Consider the following 25,190-nt stretch of genomic DNA (forward strand, 5'->3'; position numbering starts at 1 on the left):
CATATATATATATATATGGTGCAGTTTCAGCTGCAGCACTGCCTGCAGCAGCAGGAGGAATCTGTAGAGTCAATGCACAGAGCCATGACCTGTGGCTCGGCACAGTGGGTGGAACAGCAGGGGGACTGAGGAACAGCCACAGTTCAACTGACGATGACAAAGCAAAAAGCCAACAAGTGCCTAATGCTGGTGATACCATCCCATGCACCCTTTCAGACAACACAACTGGAACTGAAATTTAAATCATCCAACAGTAACATAAATGTAGAAAATAAGCTGAGGAAGATATAAGGTACTTTATTCTTTTCAAAATATATCAGAGATACCATTAGGCAAAACTTTAATATATCTTATGAACTGAATATTCCTAACATTTACACATTGGCACGTTTCTGAAGGCACATAAGGTGAATCTCAATTTTCATTGTAACAAGTAGAATTCAGGTGCCTAATTATCCTATTGTTTCTTTTAAAAGAAGGAAAACCAATATTACTTACAATGACCACATCTTTCATTTTACAGCACAATCACTGTTCATAAAGGTTTAGCATATCCCTTCATTTCACCATAGCAAGGCACTGTTTTATTCTGAATATGAGGAGACTCATGCTAAATTCACTTTCCTAAGCATCTTGGTAGGAATTCTCCAATGCCTCTGCCTCCAAATTCTGAACAAGAGCAGGACGCAGAACCATAGTCTATTCTTGACTGGAGTAGAGAGATACAGACTTGCAGAAATTTTCTGCTTTTCAGCACTCATGAATTATCAAAGATCAGGGAATGCAGAATGCAGCATAAAGTTGACTGAATGCATGTTTTGCAAAAACCTGATTTCTTCAGAGGCTGCTAGGCATCTAATTTTCTCATTCTTTTACTGAAAACAAAAATAATAATGTTTATTTACAACAGTAACACATCCAGTGTCCCAGCCGTGCTCTGTGAATTAACACCTATCCCTTCTGACAAAACTGAGCAATACAACACAGAAGGTGTAAATAAATACAACATTTTTCATGCCCTATCATGTCCAGTTTAGCATTTCTTACAGTAGTATATTATACCTTGGAAAATAGTCTTGCTGTTCTGATTAGTCTTCCCTCCTCCCATGGTATTTTATTTTCATTTGTCTGACTTTTTTTTATATTTGACATCTCAATGTTTTAGTAATTCAGACTTTTGCTGCATTCTCTGGAGCACTCACTGTTTTAACTCAGTACCTATCATAGTTACTCAAGTCAGGTTGTTTCTTCTAATTTTCTCTCTGCTCTCATCTCTCTCTCATTCTTCTTCTTCCCCTGTGTTTCTCTTTTCTTTCCCTTTATTTCCAAAACGATGTTTTGATTTAGTTTACCTTTCATTACTTAGTTTCTTCCTAAGTTACTGTGTTTTCACAGTGGAAGCAGTTGATTTTCCTACACATCTATCCCTGCACAAATAACAGGTCAGGTGCCAGTACCTCCCCCACTGCCAGTGAAAGCTTTTGCCCAGATGAACTTTGAACCACGTGCCCACTCTCAGTGCTGTTAATTGAAGCTTCAGGGGAGATTGTTCCAGAAATAAGAATGAAATATCTTCAAGAACAAGATGTTTAAAAGAGAGCAAAAATTAATGGAAAAGAAACCTCTAGGCTTCTCCCTGCTCAGTCAGAGCACTCAGCCAGAATGGGAAAGCTACAAGGTCTGCTACTGAGATTTGAATTTAGCTCCTCTGTAACCACTCTAACTACCAGGACATGGGTACCTTGCTGTGGGAGCATCTCAGTCCATGTCTGTAACTATACCTAGAAGTTTTTTTTAGGGGCAAAATAAGCCTTAAAGACCTTCCACCTCAGGGGTACTGTGTCAGGTGCAACAGCAGTTCTATGACTGCAAAACCCTTTCCCTTCCTTACCTCCTTATCTTTTTCTCCCTTCTTTCCTTTGCCTCCCAAAAATTCAATTTTCTGTGAAGAGATTTGATTTCTTCAATAAATCTATGTACACAGTTATTTCTAAACTTCTGATTATGCTCTGTTTTGGGCTACCTGAACCAATAATTTTGGCAGTCAGCTGGCAGCAAATTCCAGTTCAATTTGTAAGACCAGAGCTCCTTCCCTAGAAAAGTTGTAGAGCCTCTTCGTGTATAATTAACACCTGCACTTCACCATACCATGATCCATCAAAAGCATATCTCAGTTTCAATTGTCTTGCCACCCTTAAATTTATCATTAAATCATTATCACAGCATGAGCACAAGCAAAAGGAAGTATCCTCATATCTATACCCATTTACTTAGTGATGGACTGTCATAACTTAGTTCTGAAAGAAATTACAAAATACATACTAAAATAATATATATTATTGTATAGAAAATAGCATGTAAAAACAAACCACTTGGCTGCATATCATGTACATGCAGTGTATAAACAGCAAAAGCTAACTCTGAAAAGCAAAATGCCAGCACACAATCACTAAGCATAGTTACAAAGTTGGTCTATTTAAAAAAGGCAAAAGCTTTATGGCAGTGAGCTATTTAACTAAATTCCCATTAAAAAAGACAGTCAGTAGCATATTTCGTTCACATAGCTTATGTATCTCAAATTCTGCTATGTTAACTTCAGTTGAAAGAGGGTAACAATATATTTTCTACAAGCACTTCAGAAAAAATGCTGAAGATATGCTATTGATCTCAGGAAAAAAATAAATAGCATGCAAAATGCTTATCAATATCATTTCTGTCAAGCTAATCTGCATACTTTATTTAACTGTCCCTACGTCTTTGTAAGTATAATAAGGAATTTAGTTACACTGTTCTCATCAGTTTCATCTGCCAGCTGGTTGGTGAATTTATTGCAAGGACTAATGAGAGCAATCTCCATATGGGCAATTCCCATATGGAAAAAGAGATGTGAAAAACTTTGGCATTTTCCCTTCCCAGAGAGAAATACTTTTACCTCTCTGAACTGCAGGGAAAGTGAAAAGTTACTCTTTAAAATCATAGGATCCAAAATAGGATCCAAGGACCTGTGAGAGCCCTGAAACATTCACACCAACATCTCCTGTTCTCCCTTGCACTGTTTCTGCAGGGGCTGCACTCCAGATAACCACCCAGATTCCCACTACTGCAAAAGCTGATAACACAACACAGATTTCACAGACAAAAGGAGGAAGGTGCAACATGTCAAACTAGAAATAAAAGAAGGTCCAGGTCAGGACCAGAAAATCCCTGGGGGATTATACCCTTGTGTAGATCTCTTTCTCCACTGCTTTCAACAAATCATTTTCCTGAACAAGGAAACCTTTTTCCTTAAGAGGAAGCCAGAGGTACAATGAGCTTGGAAAGAGGAATTAACCAACAACAACATTACCATTCAAACAAAGGACACAGGCCATTTACAGAGCTCACTGTGCTTTTAACAAGCTGTCCTCTGCTCCACACACGAGTAGCCCACTCCACAATATGTTTATTTCCATGTCTGTCCTTCTCTTCCTCACCTCTACCCCTGTGAGCTCAAGTCTTTCCCTCTCCTTTATTCAGTGTTCTTGTTGTTCTGACCTAACACAGATTTTGCCTACAATCACACTTCCTGCTTAAATGTTTGAACCCTTTTCCCAATCTTTATCTTGCCAAAATGCACTTTTAGGTGTTTAGAGCTTGGAAGAGTGTTCTGCTGCTTGGTCAGGGATTAGTACCACCTTCTCCCCCCTCCCCCCACAGCTTCCCCAGTTACTGGGAACAGTCACTAAAATACTCAATTCAGTTAACAAGGAAACAGACCCCAAGAATAATAGTTGTCCTATTTGGTGCATTTGCATGTTCAGTGCAACCACATTAGCAAAATCATAACAGCTACAGCATGGATTCTGTCTAACCTTATTCAAAACTAAATGACGTCAATGTTCCCATTGTTCCAAAGCTCCCATGAACAGGTTGCCTGGGAACTAGACCTTACACTTTTGAGGGTCAGATCATTGACATTATCATCACTAATTTACATGTATATTAGTCTATTATAAAGTACTCTAATATATTAGATTAAAACATGAAAATTAACACATTGATTGGTTTAAAAGTGCATAAATAAAAATATTCTCATTTAAACTAACCTAACTTACCACAAAACAAAACCAAGACAACAGCTGAATATCCATAGAGAACTGGCCATCCCATTCAAAATTTCATCCTGATAGTAATTCTTCCACTAGTACTGATGTGATACCTAGAGTATGACTAAACTGGCTGTCTTTGTACAGATAACTGTTCCTAATTTATTATTCCAAATTAGGACCCTGAGGAAAAGGATAGTCCATCTCTCAACCTGTGCAGCAGGTTACAGAATTAGCTTGCAGAGTGGAAAGGTATTTTGAGCCTTGTTAATTCAACTCATGTTCCCCTCCCCTTGGAAAGAAGTATAGAAAGGACTTTCCTAGCTATGAGAACATCTCAATCCCTTTGGGAAAGACATTTTGTTAGATATACACAAACAGCCTCTGATCTTGTAGGAGTAAACTGAAGTAATCCCACAACGGCAATTAAATCAAAATATCGTTTTATTGATCTCAGAGCATAGCACTTCTCAACTGCTTTAAAAAAATTGGAATCATTCATAAGAGTAAATGCTACATTCTTACAATGAGTGCAGCAATGAGAAATGTGCTGTATGAGCCAATTTTCTCCTGAACTGATTCACAGGGATGACATTTGTGCAACAATAAAGCTTTTTAAATTAAAGGAAAAAAAGTGCATTTAATTGTAATTTGGTCTGACATGTATTCTTAATACCAGAACTCCATGTTTTATTTATTTTATAAAAATGCTTCTCACTTCATTCCTTTATTTTGCAGAGTGCACCTAACTTGGATAAAAACACAACCAAAGCTGAGAGTGCGTGGCTGTTCAGAATATGGTATGGCTTTGACCACAAGTATCCTTTTCTGTTATAAATCATGAATGAGAGTTTCACTAATATTTGCCTTAAAATATTTAAGAATCAAAAACTATTTTACTTTTAAAAACCAAAACAAATGTGTAATCTATTTTAATGTGTTACTAAGGAGAAATTTTGCAAGACCAAGGCAACAGAAGGTCCAGCCATGCTGAGGCTATGGGAAGAGGGAACAAGTTAAGGAGCTCTGGGCTACAGTAGCATATAGACAATTCATTTAAATTAATTAACCTTCCTGGATAAAACTGGATAAAACTAATCCAATCATTAATTAGACAGGGTATAGATCCTGTGTTTGGGGAACCAGGAGGTTGGAGCCAGAAGCAGCCAGATGCCTGCTGCCTGACCATATACTCAGAAAGCAGTAGCTACCTAACAAAAAAATAAGACAACACTGGTTTACCCACACCTCTAATAAAACAGAGAAAGAGGTATCCATTATTAAAAGCTCCCAGAACTTTCCTGAAACTCATGCTTCCTAACTCCTGGATTCCTTTGTGCTTTTATTCACACTCCTGCTGAGGCATGTGTAGTACAGACCCTGAATATGGGTGTCTGATGCTTTACTCCAGGAAGTCTGGTTTCCATGTCTTTTGCTTTTCAATAAAATATTTTAAGTGATGAAAGAACATCCTCCCTAAGCCAAGGCAGAACATACAGTCTGACACTAATGCCTGTGCAAAAACTGTAAACACTACCATTCTGATTTATTGTCATTTTAAACTGACTGTGCACAGGCTTTGCACAGCTGCCAGTGAGATCCCATAGCAACAATCCCCCCCAAGCCTTTAGCAGAGACACACAGTGAATACAAGAGAAGCTCACCTGCTGAATTCCATGCATCCTGGCTCAGGAGCTGAGCAGGCAAAGCCCTGCAAATACTGTCTCCATTATCCAACAGCACTCCTATTGGTCAGTCACCCTGCACTGTTGAGCAGAAATTAATGTTCAGGCTACATATGTGTTTGTCCTGATACCAGCTGCAGCAAAATAGAATGAAATATTTCAGCTGATAAAAAGGAATTCTTTGGGAATACAGCTTCCTTGGAGAGTTCAACTGAAGTTATCCTTCAAAGAGACTTTTGATGGAAAAACATCTTTTTGGTTAGAAATGAATGGTTTTTCCTTAATTCATCTACTCAAGCAGTTTTAAAGGCCAAAAAGCACTTAGCATTAAAATTTTTCCCTTGGATAATTCTTCAAGAATACATAGAAATAGTAGGTAAATGTTATATGAAGTGAGAAAATATGTTTAAATGTTAATGTTGAGTACCAACAAGACTGGCTTTAACCACCCCTTTTTCAGAAGGAATAGCCTGTGGTGGTGGTATATCCTAGAAACTATAAGTCAGAAGGAACAGATGAACAGGGAGAGGGGGAAGGGGGAATTTTTCCTCTGAAGATAAAAAAATATGAAAAGAGCAAGCAAAAAATGTGGAAGGCAGGAGCAGGAGAGAAGCATAAATTAAAGACATGAAATAGAGCAAGGGCAGAGATGGAAAACAAGGGACAGAGGCAGAAGAGGGAAAGAGAAACCAATGTGAAAAAGTCAGACAGCAGTATGTGCAAAATGAAAAGTCTGTAGAAGGCACCAGAAGCACCACTTCTCAGAGATTATCTGTATGGTAGAGATCTTGAATATGGGTGCCTGATACTTTATTCTAGAAATTCTGGTTTCTATGTCCTTTGCATTTCAAGAAAATATTTTAAGGGATTTTAAAAAACAGAATTTTTTAAAGAACACATTTATTTGTTTTAGTCTTACCACCAGTCAAGCAATAATCTTTCTTTAGAATTCAGATGTTGAACAATTGTAGCTGTGCCATTACCCTAAAATATATATTTATTACAAATAATACATCTACATTTCACTAATCCTGAAAGTGTATGCCCATATTCCTGCATGGAATGATAGTTCAACCCACTAATTCTGTGACTCACAGCTCTAAGCTTTTCTTTGGTAAGACTATTTCTGAAAGACATAGTCTTTTCAAGGAAAGAGTTCTTTTCAAGGAAAAAAAAATTCTTCACCCAAACTTTCTTTTGCCCTTCCCTACCTAATATTATAAAGCCATATTGCTAGATTTAGAAGAAATTGCCATGTAGCATAGTACTTGTCCCCAGTACAAGATTGCAGAGAGGACTATGATAAAGTTTTCAAAGAAAAGATACAGCAAACTAATAACCTGTGTCACAGCTGAGACAGCCACAATACACAGAGTATTATCATACAATTTCAGAAGGCTTTAAGCATTCTCCCATACACAGTGACACCATACCTGATCAGAAGGCTTCAGGTGTCTGCCCATACAGAGGAACATCAGATCACCTCAGAAGGCTGCAAGCAGCTGCCCTTCTCGTTCTTTGTCCCAGCCTTTTATCCCCTCATGCTGATGCCCTGCCCCTGTGTGCCCCCTGCTCCCTTTGGTGTTGGTCAGTGCCCCTGGGCACTCCATGGCTCATTGCTGTCAGTGCTGCTCACAGCTGTGCCCACTGGGGATGAGGCTGGGCCAGCCCCATCCCAATCACCACAAACCGTGTGCCTACATATCTGTTCATGTACTTTGAAAGCATACAAGACTGTGCCATTTCTATAGTTTGACATTTGCTCTTAGGCATTAACACAAATCTACCCACTCTTCTGGCAATAACATCTCTTATACCTATATTTATTTCACAGGAGGAAAGCAAGAGGGAGAAAATATCACTAAGGAAATCAAAAAGTTTTGCTGTTCCTTGCTGTCATTATGCATGATTTCCAGTTAGTTCAGTGATCTTAGATAACATGCCATGCTGGGGTAGAACTATGAAAAAAATCCCTGCAATTCCATTTGAGAATGACATTTTATTTTTATTCTGAAAGAAACATCAGGAGCCTGATCCAGAGCCAAATGGATTCAATGAGGATTGTATTCTTTCAGCAAAAGTTTCTTTGAATCAGGTACTGACACCTAGGAAGAATATATCGTTCTCTAAAATCTAGGCTAAGAAATGATAATATTGACATAATAAAAATGAAGAATAGATCATTTTAGTAGATAGAGTTACTCTCTTGGATTTCCATCTCAATAATTTAAACAAGAAAAATGCAAAATAAAATAGTTGCATCTGACAGGGGGCAACTTCAGTGAGTCAAGTTTTGTTTTTACAGCCTACAGTGCATTACTCCATTTGAAGCCATAATATCCTATTGAAGGCTAGCGGGAAAACAGTGGAATAAACAAAGGTTTCAAGATTTTATCAGGAGAAATAGACACCACAGATTTACAATCCAGCATTATATATACATCTTTAAAATGTTGTGGTTTTTCAAAACAGATGTAGGCAAGTTTAGCTAATGAATGAGTAGGTGGACATTGCCTGAAAGGGCAAGAGTCTGTGTGTATATGGGCAGCACTCAGGCAAACTGTGAGCAAAATTTTCCCATTCCACAGCATCCCCAAAAAAGTTCTAACTTTGCTCCCAGCTAAGAGCAATTTGCTTTTAACTCTGCTCAGTCCTAGCCTCTCTACTTGCTTACTCTAGGCAAATATCCTCCTTTTGCCTGCAAAGTCCTAAGACATTGTGTACCTGACTAGAGCTGGAATTCCTCCTCTACACAGGCCTGGAATTCCTGTTACAATTCTAAAAATGAAGAGAAATTAGTGCAATAAAAGCATCTTGCAAGAAACCTTCACCTGGTTTTCCAGCTGCTCTAGACTAAACTCTGCACTCACTTCTGGGTTTGTATAATTTTATACAAAGCTCTTCATCCACTAAAGATTCATTCTCTCCCAGAATCCATCTAATTCTTGCTTCCTCATGTGGAGACATTCTTGCTCTTTCTGGCATCCATCAGGAAGATAACTACAATTTTCACCCAACTTCTCATGCTCTATAGTGAGAAGATAAGGAAGGACTTGGGATTGCTACACAAAAGCACAAAAATAATGCAAAAATAATGGAAATTGAAGATAAGAAAAAGAGTGCAATGCATGCACTAAGATATTTCTGGAGAGAAATGTTCACCATCTTCATAAGGTGCTGCCCACACTGTGTCGTGGGACAGGTACTTTGACAGTACCTAAAACTTGCATTGAAAACAAAATAGTTACTACATAACAGGAAAACTTATGCAAGATTAAACAGAAGAAAGCAAGAAGGGAAGGAAGAGGGACAAAGACATCAAATGCACAGTAAGTTTCTTTAAATACTTTGTGTTAAATTGCAAGACAGGTTTTGGTCCTACTGAGGGCAAAGTGTAATCCTGTTTTTGTGGCAAAGGGATGAGGATGGCAGTGCCCATGGTGTGGCCTTCCAAGACTAACACAGCAGAGCACCAAGGCTCCTGTCTTTGGCAGAAGTGAGGAGCCAGAGGGAGGCAGGAGAGGGACTGTGATTGTTGTCAGCTGGCTGGGGTGGCTTCCAGGAGCATTGCAATGACAGCCTACTGCACCCCTGGTACAGCTCAAGCTACCAAAGAACAATGCAGCTGCCTAACCTCACACCAAACTCTGCTTTTTGAGTGGTTCACACACACTGATACCTGGAAAGCAGAGGGAGGAGAGCTTTCTCCTTCTATACAGATTTCTTTCCAATCTGAGTTACTAACACTAAGGTACACTGAATAAAAGCAGATGTCTGGGACAGAGTGAGACAATTCTCCATAAAGTAACTCCTTAAAGTGTTTCTGCGAAACTGCAGTTGAACATCGAAATTCATGCCTTTCAGTTTGGTTTAAAATAAAAAAAAAAAAAGAGCTATTTATGTTCTTTGCACTTGGCTGAAATCCATCAGCCAAAAGGAATTGCATTATTCGTAGACTTCAAATGTTTATCCTCCTTATCAGGGCACCTATCATTTTATTTCTCCTGTGCTTTGTACGTGGATAAAACAGACATAATGGCTGACTATTGAGCAAGATAAGTACTATTCTGTGCCTGGGAGAAAATGGAAAACCTACTAAAAGCAAAAGTGCATTCTGGGGTGAACTGACAATCAAAGACAAACTCAGCATTTTGTGGTCTTTTCAGCTGAATTTTCCTTCTGGGTTGGTTTGTCACTCTCATATCAGAGACAGACATCTTTGGAAGGAAAAGGCAAGGAAGAGCCTAAAAGCATCTACATGCATGCTGTTTTCTTTTACCTACTGGAGAACTAAAAGTTCCTTAATTACCAGTACTCTGATTTATTCTTCTGTTAGCACTTCAGTAAAAACAGTAAAATTGCACATAGGACCCTAGTTTTGGCCCAGAAACTCATTCTGCTGAACAGTTTTCAAACAGAAAAGAATCTTATCTGAGAGACAATTCAGTCCAGTCATGAGCCAAAGCAGCATTAGATAACACAGCTCAAGCCAAGCCAGGTACCACAGAAGCACTGCTGCAGAATGGGCTGGCAGGAAAGGTAGCCAGCATAGCACAGAAATGCCAAGAGAGCCCAAGAATCAGCTTTTCAGCTGTTGAAAGCAGGTCATAAAAGCTGAGAGGAAAGCACAAGCCACAGTAAATGAGTTAGAGTGGATCTCATAACATGAGCATGACCAAAAGCAGCTGAGTGTATCATAAGACTTCCTCAAACGGTGCAAACTTAAACAGCACTGGGAGGGTCCCCAGAAGGGATTTTGTCATTAGAAACAATTGCCTGGACTTGGTTCAAGGCTCATTCCCAAAATACATTTTCAAGAAGATGATCAAGAAAAGCTCATGGTTCTTTCTGCAGCACAGATAATCAGTATAGCTGACTTGGTGCTATTTCCTGACACTTTCAAGGACACAGGATTGTTGAAACTCTGCAAATTAACCTAATAAATAAACGTGACTAATAATTAACCAGAATAATAAGTGACCTCAGTTTGTCCTCCATTCACAGAAAGAAACCTAGATAAATAATTCTGAAACAATTCCACACTGAATAAGCAAGTAAAATCCTTTTCATTTGTAAAGTTTCACTCATATCAATTATTTGAAAGTCTCATTCATGTCTAGATATTTTTTTACAGTGAAAAATTACTAAGCATGACTGAAATAACAAGTATGAATGCAAAATTAAATACAAGTATTAAATGAAAAATATTTGGGTTTTTTACAGTATTTACATATGATCCTTCTCACAGTTACACTGCATGGCGACACACATAATTATTCATTATCATTTCTTGATATTTTTATCCAAAAATGCAAATCTTTAAGCCCACCCTTTCCTCACCACAATCCTGGAATAAGGGAGCTTCAGGTATTTTGTTTCGACAAAATATAATCAAAAGGAAATAAAGCTTAAATTTTTACTCTTTAGATCTTTCATCCTGACACTAAGATTCAGTACATTGTAGAAAGGCCTGTTTACATGTTTAAAACAAAACCAAAAAAATTAAATTAGGGAGAAAAGGAACAGACAAGGGGAAACTATAGAAAAATAAGATCCTTTTTCATAGTCTAATCTTAACTCTTAAAGTTACATAAAATAATACAAACACTAAGTCATTCTGGAATAGGACTTTTTCTTGCCAAAGGTGTTACTTCACTAGTAACAAAGCCATTATATCAAACTTCTTGATTTCTTTAAAGCATTCAAAGTACTATGCATTGCTTTTGCCTTTAAAGGAAGAAATAGTCACATGGGAGAAACTTTATGGGATTTAAAAAAAAGTAAATATTCAAAATAATGGCTGAGCAATGCAGGGGTGGGACAAGTGGAGAGAACATGTCATTATTGTTGCAGTCTGAGGAGCAGGGAATACTATCCTGGAACTGTTACCAAATCCTTGTTGTCATCTATCAGAGATGCTGCACCAGGTTTTCTCATGGATTTTTATAACAGTTTTGCACAGCATCAAAGGCAGAAACTGACCAAGAGCTTATTGTTGACAAGTGCTTAGAATTACCAGCTTTTCTATTAACATCCTGGCTCACATGACATATTATACCTTTTGTGTGTGCTGTTCTCTGAATTTATGATAAGAAGGACCTCAGCTGAATACAGAGACTTCTCACAGATTCTAGGTGGCCCAATGTAAGTATTTGGCTATTTATGCAATTATATAACTTTTTTCATCTAATATATTAAAAATATTAGAACGTGCAATAGATAGAAATCACAAACATCAATCCCCTATGGGGTTTTATAATTTAAAAATAAAATTCTTCATAGAGGAAATATACTTTAGTCTTTCAAGTACAAAACCACTCCAAAAAACCCAAACAAACAAACAAAAACAAATAACCCCGAACAAAAAACACCTTCCATTTCTGCAGCTTACTTCTAGCTGCACAGCTGCCTGTTATAGTATGTGTAAAATGAAAATACAAAACTTGAAGGAGTTAATCTAAAGCTTAGTGAAGTAAATGGACTCACAGTTTATTGACCTGAACAAATTATAGTTTAAACCGTCATAGTATCTGATTTTACTGATAAGTATTATCATTCTGTGCAACAATTCTTTATTTCCCTCCCCTTCTCACTTTATTATTACAGCAAACTGAAGGCTGACTGTACAAAGAAGCAGAAGCCAAGGCTTGTATTAGTCCACTCAAGCATGAAATTATAGTTTGTTGACTGACAATACTTAATAGCACCCAAGAGACCCAAGTATGATATCAGAGTACCGGAAGCTTATAGTACAGATTTAATCAAGCATAACTTAAAATTCTCTTTCAAGTATCTTATTATTTCATTTACACCTCTGTATATGCAAAAAGTTACTCTGCAGTACATCTGAAGTGTTTTAAAGTGTTTTTCTGCATGTGTGTCTTCCACTGTTGTGTTTCCAGACATTTAATGTATATTGGAATGCCTGGATGTGCAGCACATGCTGCATCTGTAATACCATCTATAAATGGCACTTCTTTCACAGCAGCAATTGTCACAGCAAGATACTGCTAATTATAACCTCACCTAGGCAAGAAATTGGTAATACTTCCTAGTAAGGGGCTGTTATTAATGTTAAATTACAGTGGTATTCCAGTAAAAGCTGGGAGACTAAAGGAATCAGGATGATTAATTTTATCAAGCAGGAATGGCAAAGAGCACGTTTATGATCTTCCATCAGAAAATAGTGTTGAATTGAATTCTTTTGCAGAAAGTTAATATCTGGATGCAAATTCTTTATAAAGTCAATGATATGTTCTAGTGCCTTCAATTAGGTGTGAACAAGACCCTCCACACAATTCTTAGTTGGAAGTTTGGTCTGTGTTATGGGCATCCTCCCCATTTTAGGTGGTTGCTCTAAAAAAAGCACCATTGCTCCCCTTAGTTTGTGTTGGCTATGATAGTTTCAAATTTAGATAAACTACTTTAGCACCCTAACACAGCAGCACCAATAAAGCTGAGGCAAATGTGCAACTGTGAGAGGAAAAAACTTTTTTTTGCCTCTAATTTTAAGAACACTCTGGCAATCAGCAATTCAAAGTGAAGCAATTTCTGGCAGCAGAGAAACTCAAGAGCCATTTCCTATTTCTGATATTGAAATAGGCACATGATTCCCTGGAACACGAACATCATCTTGCGTTCAGACAGACTGTGAATCAACCAATCTTAGTACCAGTTCTTAATTCAGCTCTTCTCAAGAGGATGCCAAGGAAAGGTGGAAAGGACAGATCAGAAGGATGAGCACACTGATACAGGGCTGACTACAAGCATGAGGTATTGCAGTAGACCTTCACATCTGAATAGCTCACTTTAACTTTTGTCAGAGGATGTAAAAGTCCCAAGACAAAGGCTGTCTTACATCCTACACTATAATACAAGCTTCCTGAAATGCATGCTTAAATGCATGAAGGAATGAAATAAGCATTTTCATCTGATTATTTTCTTCACATTTTTTAACTTGTGCTAATATTCCCAAAGAAAGTTTTAATCTCTTAAATATTTAATTTAAAATATTGCAAAGAATATCTTATTTACGCAGGCAATTCTACAGGTTTTTTTATTTTGTTCTTCCATGTAATTATGTACTGAACACAGTTGTGCTATGAATAGTAAAATCTCATTCAAATTTTTAAAAAATCCTAGTGCTGATGGACTTGGAGTGCTTTGCTATTTGTTCATTAGGAGCTTATAAGAAATGTTTTATTCAATTTGCTAAAAGCAAGCTGGTGCTTTTTTGAACTGATTCTGTAAATTGTTATTTATTATATCCTTAGCAGGCAAATTTCTGCTCAGTGCTATCTATTTTAAACAGTAGAAAGCCCCAGCTTTGCAACATCTCCTAAACAGTTCAAGAGGAAGTTCCCCTCTTGTTTCATTTTGCTGCTCGTTCCACCAAGGAGCGGAGGTCTCTGCCCAGCTGTGTCCCAGCAGCAGCGCGTCAGCGGCACAGCCCTGCAGCCTGCGCTCACACAGTGCCGGGGAGCTGGCAGCGCACGCTGCAGCCCCTTCACTGCACATCTCTGCCTTCAGTGGCCTCAGTCTCAGATACTCCAGGTGAAAAAATGCATCCCTACTCACACCTGCTGTTTCCCCACACTGTGGGAAATTCCCTTCATTACCTTGGTTTAAGTTGGGTTCCTTGAGGTGAAGTGTGAGGAAAGTGGATTTTTCCTCAGCGATTGCAGTGTCCTGCACAGCCTTGGCCATGCTGATGCTGTGCCCTTCTCTGGTGATCAGCTGTCAGGTGGGAAGGGGGCACAGCCCTCAAGGGCACAAATCTTGATTTACACTTCTTCTACTGATCTAAAACCAGTCTGAGGAATTTTGAGCAGTAAAAATAACCCCTAATAATTCTGATACCATTAAGATAAGAAGCGATAGATTGTTCTTTAATGGGGAAGCACAGAAATTATTTTTACTCATAAAAAGACCAGTATAATTTGTTCAAAGGCTGAGTCCTCATTAAAGATACAGAACAGTGCATGTCACAAATGGTTAAGGCTTTGAAATTCTTTGTGGATTATTCACTGAAATTTGCATTGCTACACAGCATGAACTATTTTTGGATTCTGCATAAACAGAATATCTAATACAGAGTTACATTATAATGAAATATGCAATAATGCAAGTATCCATAGAGTGCTTTTCATGTACTGCAGGCATCCAAAAGTTTCAAATGCATAAAAGATGGTTACACTTGCTGCACAAATGACTGCGTATGAGGCTCATTCCCATTTAGTTAAAACTCAGTAGTAAAAAATCCATACATAAAGGCTGCTATGACACAGTTAAATTGCTATTGATATTTTGTATCATGGCAAGGATCAGTGGGAACAGGAGTGAATTAAGACTGTGATTGGTCACTAGAGCTTGGTCCTTCTAGCTAAACTGGAGACTCACACTTCGTGTGATGCAGAAAATGCTGTTTGTTAATGATCCATGAAAATGCAGATAAAACTACTCTGGATCAGATTGTTCCATAAGTTGCCATGCAAATTTAAAGAGGCAATATAAAATCATTATTACATTTAGTTATCTTTGATTGTCAATTCAATAATATCTTAGATTTTAAAATATAAGAAAAGAATGGTATTAAAATATAACACATTTACATCCATATGCTCCCCACATGGAATATAATATTTTTCTATGGTCATTTCCCCAGCTTTCATTCTCACTCACAAAACAGTACAACCTCAGCAGCAGGATTGGAGAGAGAAAGCATAGCCTCAACACAGGCTGATCTCTATCATGTCTGCTAGGATATTTTTAGGAAATAGAAACAGTGGTTTCAAACCCTCATGGGCTAAGAGGAAGCAAAAATCCTGATCTTTCCCTTCACAGATCAGTGCTTTAACGCCTAGGCTATTATGTAAAAAAAATGGCCAGTAACTCACCTGGCAGCATGAGGGGTTTTTTGGTTGAATTCGCTGCTGTCTCAATGTGTTAGGGATGGTACAAGGACAACCAACTTAGCATGTCACTTTAGGAAATAAGGCAGAAATTAAATACCTTCAGAACCCTTTCCAAATTACAGGGACACTAAGGCATCCACCATTTTGAGATGTCTCTTCCCAGCCCAGGGATATGATTAGGAACCTAAGGAGATTAGTGGCTAATAATGCAGGTGACTTATGGTTTATTCCTAACAGGATAAAATGCCAACTGTGCTCCTTTTATGCACATTAACCAATTTTTCCAAGCACACAAAGTACAGCAGAAAATTACATTGCTACTTTAACTTCTTACATAGCAATAAATACACCTACTTCTCTATGGTTTTGCTTTAGGCTCTGTTGCTACAGATTTAACAAAACAGCCATGTATTTATGGTGATAGTTTTACTTTTGCTCATAGCAGGGCTAGATCCTATTTTTTAAGCATAAGTACAGGGATGCTTCCATTATGGTGCAACTGCAAAATGAACATTACGCCTCGGATTGCTTTTTCTCAGTCTTCCTCTATTAACATATCTATCATCTGTACAGCACAGAATCGTAATCTGCTACCTATTTCAGAAATGGCACACTTAAAATATTTTCCTAATGTTAGACGGGTCTGATGACAATAGACATCTCCTGGACCAAAGCTCACTGCACTGAGCCTGGGCGCGCAGCAGTTCTGAGAGTGCACACAGTGGGTGTCCAGGGACATCCCTACAGAGCTGCTCAGATAAACCTGACGCAAGGCATGAAGCAAGTTTAGGGTATGATTCCATGCACACAGGGGCAGGCCCACTCCACACAAATGAGCCCAAACACTCCCAAGGCAGCTCTGCCTCCCTGTGCCAGGGAATTGGCACCTGAAACTGCAGAGAGTTGTGCCAAGCTGGAGCTGCTGCCTCCTGCACGCACGCTCAGGAATAGGTCAGGGAGTTTGGCTATGAAATAGAGCTGTAAGCAAAAAGCTGTGGATCTGATCAGCCTGGAAGCTCAAGGCAAATGCATCACAAGGGCTTTCTCAGGAATTCCTCAGAAAATACACACGGAACACTCTCCCATCCCCCTTCGATGAAAGGTGTGCCAATCTCTGGGATGGGGAGGGAGTTCCTGCAGCAGAAGCTTCAGCAAGATTTTGCCTCCCTCTCCATGGCTTGTCACTACAGATAGATATTTTCTACTCAAAATTTCTGCAGAGCAGTTGATCAGCTGCAAAGCAAATAGCTATGACTCAGTTTATCACAACAACAGAATGGGAATTAATGTTAACAAACTAATGCTTCATCTGATTGTGAGAAGCTTTTTTAATCTTGTTTCTAATTAATTTTGACAGATTGAATTAAAATGCTTATTTGCTTTGCACTTGGTGCATGAGGATATTCCTGACTTCCTCTCGTAAGACATGCTGTCATCACCAACCTTTGTGAGTCCTTTATTTTCTAGGCACTGGACAAGAGGACAAAGTCCTTACTTCCACTTGTTAAGAGGCTTCTATTTTTCAGCAAAGTTTTCCTTATTTTTATTTTGTTTTGAATTTTTCAGATGTAGAAGTTTTATTTTAACTTGGATAATAATGCATAAGCTCCCATTTTGACTATGGAGCCCCCTCACTATATTCTTTTTTAAAAGCCTTCCTGTGTTAGTTCCAGCTGAAGTATCAGAGGAATAGATCTCTTATCCTTCTCTGTACTTTCTGTCAAAACACTTGGAAGAAACCTTTTTGAGCCATTTCAGCTGGAATTAACAAGAGAAGACTGATTTCCTAAGGTATGCATTCCTTCTCCTGACAGTCAAGGAGACAGGCTGCTTCGGGAGAGAAATGACTTTTCTTGCATTCTTTTTCCCCTTCTGATGCATGAACAATTCTCATTACCATTCATTTGAATTCCTGTTGCTTGCAGGGGTGGGTGTAAGTTCCTCAGCAATGAGCATTTTTTAGAGCTCCTGTGTGCAAAACTGTAACTATCAAACAATGCTCAGGACTAATTCTCATGAGCTACAATCTATCACAGTCAGGAGATTATTGGATTCCTGTGATTCTGTACCCTGTGCCTTAATGCCTGCAGTTTTGATGACTGCTGCTAGAGTGCACAAATTTCAGGAAGGGGAAACAAAAGAGGTGAGTAAAGTCTTCCAGAAAAAAAAAATCACAGTAAATTATAAAGATCTTGGAAGGTCAGGAGGTATAACAATTCTGCAAAGAATTTCAGCCAGTCCCCTTAGACTACACGTTAACCACACTTGTAAAAGGCATGGCATTAGAGCACACAGGTGACTTTCTTGATCTGTTTAAAAAAAAAAGAAAAAAACCTACAGTTACAGAAATTATTCTAAAAACAGCTTACAGGAAAAGTACATAGATCAATTACATGCAAAAAACAGCACAGAATTCACTGCCATCTTGTATTAGCATCAATAAAATAACAAATGGCCCAACAAAAGAGTAAATCCAAAATAAGCCCTGTGGAATGAATGGAATTGATATGACTCCTGACTTAACTTAGCTCTTGCTCCAAGTGCTGAACCCAGCACACATGGACTCAGTTACTCTGCCTTAGAATTGCTGTAACTGAGGGCAGAATTTTCCTTGGTGACTCCTTCCAGTTGTTTCATTGGGGTGGTAAGAGTGATGTAAAATCTTCACCAAAAAAAAAAAAAATCAATGAGATCCTGACCTTTTGATGATCCTACATGGTTTTATGGGAGTGATCTAAACTATGGCACGTCATCCATTATTTAATAACACCATCTGCATAGAAGAAACAAGACTTTGATCCACTCCAATCTGTAAGTTAAAAGATCTCCATAAATCAACAGGTATTCTTTTCATAGATTCATTGCCTTTATTGGAATCAGCCATTTTCTCAGTATTATCCCACCATTTTCAGATTTTAATGTTGCCTCATGACTGGTTTGAAGAGGGATTTTATTGTACATATGCCCATAGTATATTTTTTTTAAGTTTCCTGTATATTAAATGGCATGAATTAGATATGTGAAAACTTAGAACAACCCTTTTCATAAATATTAGTTAAGCCACAAACAATGTAGTACAATTTCAAACTGAGCCATTCAAAATCTTTCTATTTACTGTGGAAGGCAACTGCCATAATTACACACAAAGCCTCCCACCAGTGTTATTATCTCCACTTTTCCTCACTAGGACAAATCGCAGTACTTTGAACTGATCTATAAGGGGAGAAATACAGGATCACATATTTAAACATAGCTCTCCTCCTCCAGCCTGAAAATTACAAGCCAGCAAACTTGCAATTCAGAAAAGCTTGCTGAGGTATTTTCTCTAGTACCTGGAGAAATCTCCAAGGCAGAGAATTCTCTGCAAAGGATGCAAGAAGAAAAGGTTCTGTCCACTACTCAATTAACAAAATTGTGGCTTGGTAATCTGTGAAACTCTGAAGTAGCTGAATTTCATCCCTACCCCAACCCCCAAGAGCACTGAGTTGTCCTCCATTTGAAAAATCAGCACTTTGTTTCTGCGACACATTTTAGCTTCTATTTCATTTAGACACTTTCTAAAAATATTGTTCCTTACAACTCAAGTGTACATCTCTCGGGGTTTCCCATTCTTCAGTTAAATATACCCAGCATGGCCACTGCTTAGGGAATTATAAGCTCTAACACCAACAGGCTGTGACTAACAGCCAGTGGAGAAGGCAAATTGCTAACCTCGTGTGAATGGAAGATTATTCTATGATATTCAAAAGTGTTTGATAATGCCCCGTTAATGAAACTTCAGTTGCTCTTCATTCCTGACAGACGAGAGCACATTCTGTGTCTTCCTAGATGTATTGGCTGTGACAAGCCTTGCCTGTCTGCTCCTGGCAGTGCAGCGCCTGTCCTGAGAACTGAGTCGGTTCCAGGGACTGATCCCTCTGAGCAGCAGCAGGAGCAGCCTGGGGAAACCGCACCGAGGACATCACTGCAGCTAGGGGATAAGGGACAAATCAGAAGAACGAACTTGGGCATACCATAAACCAAACAATGTCCTGCCTCACGGAGCTGACAGGTTCTCAAACATTGAGGTAAGCTTTGTCTCCAGTCTTGGGAGGCAAGGATGGGCAAAAGATTACATGATTGTTATTTTTTTTTTTAATAAGATCCACAGCAATATCCTTCAGTGCTGAGGGAACATCTGGGCAGGAGTAGAGCTCTGGCTCACCCAGTCCCTTTTCCACACTCTCCCAGCACAGCCCAGCCAGCCACTGAACCCCAGCAGCCTTGCCCAGGGCTGTGTGTCCCAGAGGCAGCACACCCCTCTCCCCAGGCAGGGCTTTAGGGACCCCAGCTAGTCCAGCAGCCATGGAACAGCTGGGCACTTACACCACTCACACCACATCACTCCCATGGTGACTGTCTGTGGTGATTCTTCAACACCACAGCGTGAGCCTAGGGTGGGCAAGTGGCATGATTTTTCCTTTTTAAGAAAATTAAAATATGGATCTGCAGATTTTTTTTTCCAGCAATTTCTTGTTCTTCTTTACACTAATGTTCCCCTAAAAACCAACACTCCCTTTTCTGTGCTTTTTATTTCTACGGAAAATTTTGAATGCTGAGATCTCTCCCAAATACTTCAAATATTGGTCATGACTGGTTCCCACAGCACTGATTCTATGCCATGTGGCACCAGTAGATATCATCCACCCCTGAGCATGAATCACTTTCTGTAATGATTGGCATTTTCACCAATTAGGAATCCTTCCATGAGATGCACATGTCAAAACAGTATGCAAGTTTGTTTTCATGCTGCTGCTATATGTCTCAATTTGTTAATACTGCTTGGACATAAAAAGCAAGAATATTGCCCAACTCCTATGATTTTTTTTTTCTCCCCTTAAAAATGGGCTCTAATTTTAGGAGTCAAATTTCACAAAATACACTAAATAGTCAAGAACTGCTGAATTAGAAATACTGTGAACTTTTGAGAAGAATCTTAAGGGAGTTTCTACTTACCACAAATTTTAGCATATGACAGAGGTTTGCAAGGTAAAGGACCTTGGACCTGTGTGCCCAGAATCTCAGCAGTTTCACTGTGTAACTTGCTAAAGATGCATGGGACATGATCAGCACCAGTGAAATCAAGGGAGGCTTTTTATCTCTCAATATACACAGATTTGGGCCTCTTTGGTCCCAATTTCCAAAACCAAAGGCCTTCAATGCATGTGTAAGAAAAGTCTGTCAGCACAAGTCTCAAATCACGCTACAACAGTTATTCTTTCAAAAGCATGTATGATACAAATATTCCTGTTCCCTGTTTGCTGCTGAATAAACCGCAGTACAGAGCATTCAAGTACCAGATATTCATTACTACAGATGCAGTAATAGTAAATTGCACCTGCAACTTTGCTTTCAAAGATGATTCACACTTTTTATAAGGATTTTTTCCTCTCCACAAGTAGTAGTTATAAAAGTATTTGCCAACAGAAAGGAAAAGTGTTCATGGTATGGAAAACAGTCTGGAGAAAAAAAATACCTAGGATGTTTTAAACTATTGGAAAGAAAGAAAACATTAATTTCATAGATCTCTATTTTGTTATTGTTCCAGCTCTTATCAAAACTTTCTCATCAGATTTGCTGTCATGAGAGAAGCAAGCCACAAAACTGGCCAGTGAACATCTCTTATGCTATCAAGTGTGCTGCCTGCAGGCAGCAAAAATAAATAAGTTGATATTGAGAAGAAATAACAGAATGAGAAGTTTGTGAATTCTGCTTTTGTGCGCATGTTAAACAATTGAAGAGAAGCAAAAGTAATATCATTTCTTTCATAAAGATGGGAGTCATGAAGAATGCCAGTTACACAATCTGCCACTCCATAAATGCAGGACTGAATGCTTCTGCATCTAAAAACACATATGCCGCTCCATTGAAAAAAATGGGGTTTTTTTGTAATCCAGAGGAAAAAAAACAGAAGGGAAAAATGTAAGGAAAGCGATTGACACAATAAAAGTAGGTGGAAGAAAATATTAGTGGTATCAGAATAGGTGGAAACATTTCCACTGACATCACTGAAGTCAGGATTTCCACTGCACCTCTATACTGGATTGAAAGCTTTTCTCTTTGAATACTGACTCATTGTGACAGTGAAGTATATTTTTAGTGACAACAAAAGGCAATTTTCTTGCAGAAGGGATTCTAAATAAAGGTCAAGTAGAACTGTACATAAGCTCGAGGTCAGGTTTAGTATGGCCTTTTGGACATAAAAATGAGAAATAGTTTCCTGTTTGCAGCTAAAAAGTAAAAATTTTGGAAGAAGTCTTTCTTGACCTACTTATATGTGGAAGCCTGATGACTTCAGAGTACTTCCTACTGGGAAAAAACATTTAATAGCATCTGTCCTTTCCAAACTGCACACACTTGCCAACACTAAAAGATATGTTTTTTTCCTGCTCACCACAAAGTACATTTTAATATTCTACAAACACCTTATACTAACAAAAAAATGTATCATTTCCCAAAAATTAATACAATTTCATTAGCTATTTGAAAATTCATGTTAGAATTTTCCCCTTTCCATGGATTACTGTACATTTTCCTTCTCTCTTCTTTCTCTGTAAGGGAAGAAAAATGATGTTTTCTAAGGGAATGATTCACTGGTTTCTGCAGCTGGATTGTCAGCCTTGGTCAGCCCTGGAGAAGCCAGATGAGCACTTGTTGTTACTTGAGAGGTGCTGTGCATTTCTTTCACTTCAGCTCTCACCAGGTTATTATTTTCTTTGCAGTAATCTAATTTGGGGAAAATCCTTTAAAGTACCACAGGCAGTAAGAAAGGGAGTAAAATGCACCTTCTTTCACTGTTCAGATCAATAAAATATTAACTGCTAACTGGCAACTTTTTGAACAAAGTGAAGCTTATGTAAAACACTGGTCTTATAGAATCTGATTTATCTCACCACAGTCTTCACAGATTAACTAAATAGATCCAAGACCTGGCTCTTAACTAGCATCCCTAGATTTAGAATAAATTCTAAAATGTTTGACACAGCCTTATATTCTGCTTCTATTAATCTGCATTTTATGGCATTTTCTGTGTTTTGCCATCTTTGAATCTCATCTCAAAAGCTCTATGTTTACAGTAGGCTGACATACTCATGTGACCTTCAGGTATCTTTATTGCATTCTCGATTTATTTCCCTTATCTTGAACTTCATGGTGGAGCCCTGAATTTCATCTAATATCATGATGAGAATCCCAGAGCAATCTCTTCCTCATCTGCCCTTTCCTTTGTCATATTTCTGTGAGGAAGCCAATACTGTGTGCCAATCTAGAACAAACCAGCCATATGTAGCAGTATGAGAAGCAGCTGAGGTCACTTTTTTGTTCAGCCTGGAGAAGAGGAGACTGAGGGACACCTCGCTGCAGTTACAGCTTCCTCATGAGGGGAAGAGGAGGAGCAGGCACTGACCTCTGCTCTGTGCTGACCAGTGACAGGATTGAGGGAATGGCCTGAAGTTGTGTCAGGGGAGTTTTAGGTTGGACATTAGAAAAAGGTCCTTCAGCCAGAGGGTGGTTGGGCACTGGAGCAGGCTCTCCATGGAAGCGGTCACAGCACCAGCCTGGCAGAGCTCACAAGTGTTTGGACAAGGTTCTCAGGCACAGGGTGTGATTCCTGGGGTGTCCCATGCAGGGCCAGGAGCTGGACTCAGTGATCCTGATTTATCTCTTCCAACCCAGAATATGCTGTGATTTCTGTTATGCTGCGATTTCTGTTATGCTGTGATCATCAGTGTTGAACTAGTAACATTTATCTACCAGATCAAGAAGACTTTCTTGAAGACAGACTTTATCTTCTTTGAAGTTTCTCAAGGACACTGTGCCCTCGCACCACAGTGTGATGGCATGTCTGTACCTACAGTGATATCTGCCATATGAAGAAGAATTAGGTCCTGTTGCTTTGACAGGTGTCAAAGACATCTCATGAACTTCAGGACTGAGGACATGTAAGTAATATCTTCACATTTGAGGTATCAGCAATTATTTTCCATTTTAAGCACTTTTTAAAATTAAGATATAAAACCACTGTACTAATTTAATTTCTGCCCTGAGTAGAAGTATCTGAGGGTTCCTCATAGGGGAGACAGAATGTGTCTCAAATATCACTGAATTATTTGATAAATGCATAATGCTAGATAAAAAATTTTATGCTGCCTGGCGCACAAGCTGTTAAGTCCCTACTATTAAATCTGATGCCTGGTAGTAAATCCAAGCTAGAATGAGGAATAAAATAGATCTTTATGTTTACTCATACTGTAGTAACTGTCAAACAACACTAAGGATTTTTTTCGCAATGAAGAATATGCTTTCAGCAAAGCAGGAGATTAGTAAACATATTTCAGGTTACAACTGAAAAATATGCTTTGATTCAAGAATAGAAACGTGAATGTTTCCTGGTGGTTTTTGGACAGATGTAAAGCAGGGGCATCAGTTCTTGTGTTTCTGAAAACTAGAGTAAGTTATAACTAATCCACAAAGCCAACATGTATTCAAAACAATACAAGACATTTGAAATGCAACACACAAACCTAACTCAATCATAACAATATTCAGTTGACAGAAAAGCAAGATGTAAAAACATCCAAAACAAATTTCAGTTTTAGTAATCACAAAGGTCAAATACATTTTTTAAGTATTTGTGTGTTTAGATACAAAGAAAAAAATCAGTAAAACACATTACTCCTCAGTTACAGTGTAGTATATTAAATGCAGAAAATTTTAATGTAATTCTGAATGTCAAAAAAAAAAGGAAAAAAATGAGCTATTAACTGTGCATTTAAAAAGCAAGTTATGGGGAGAGAGAAAAGTGCCTGGAATAGAAACCAGAAAAAGGAAAAAAACTAGCAGAGAAAAGCTACATTCAGGATGTTTGTTTTATCTGTGACTGACCAAAATGCTGACCTGACCAGAGGGAGCAGGGAAGGAAATTAGCCAGTCCTCCCCCTTCTCTGTGTGCTCCCACTGCAAATCTCCCGTGCTACCAGCTGTCTCTGCTTTCCTGCTTTTCTCAGTAGCTTGATCCATTTAGGATATTGCCTTTCCACAGTCCAGGCTGCTGGGGAGCAGGCTCTGAGCAGAGCAGGCAGACCTTGGTTGGTGAAGGAATGCTCTGAGAAGACTTGTAAAGACAGAACATGTTGACAGGACAGGTCCATCTAGTTCTGATTAATTGCCAAGGCACTACTCCACTTGCCTAATGTTTTAAAGTGGTACTAAGATGACTGAAAATCATTCCTACAGCAGAACTACTTCATGTAGGCCATGAGTTGTTCATGAGTTGTTGGGCTACTTTTCTTTCCCTCGAAATACTCATTTAGCTGTGGGGTTTTTCTGTATGTATTTGCTATTAACACCTTTCTTACCAACTCCAACAGTCTCTTTTCTTAGTATCCAGCTTCAAACACACAAAGGATAGGTCTATCTGGATACTAAGAAGAAAAAAGCAGTTAACACCTTGGGAAAAGGCCACTTTA

General features: G+C 38.6%; 1 protein-coding gene across 2 annotated transcripts in view; it reads left to right on the forward strand.

The window, feature by feature from the left end:
• SLC9A9 (solute carrier family 9 member A9) overlaps positions 1-25,190 on the forward strand; it is a 177,959-nt gene that overhangs the window by 132,773 nt on the left and 19,996 nt on the right. For both annotated transcript variants that reach the window (XM_041475797.1, XM_041475796.1), the window contains exon 14: positions 4,824-4,903. In XM_041475797.1, the coding sequence (XP_041331731.1) occupies positions 4,824-4,903 (80 nt within the window). The remainder of the gene's footprint in view (positions 1-4,823; positions 4,904-25,190) is intronic.

Source organism: Pyrgilauda ruficollis, unplaced genomic scaffold (assembly GCF_017590135.1).
Source record: "Pyrgilauda ruficollis isolate IOZ18807 unplaced genomic scaffold, ASM1759013v1 scaffold36, whole genome shotgun sequence".
Classification (NCBI taxonomy): Eukaryota; Metazoa; Chordata; class Aves; order Passeriformes; family Passeridae; genus Pyrgilauda; species Pyrgilauda ruficollis.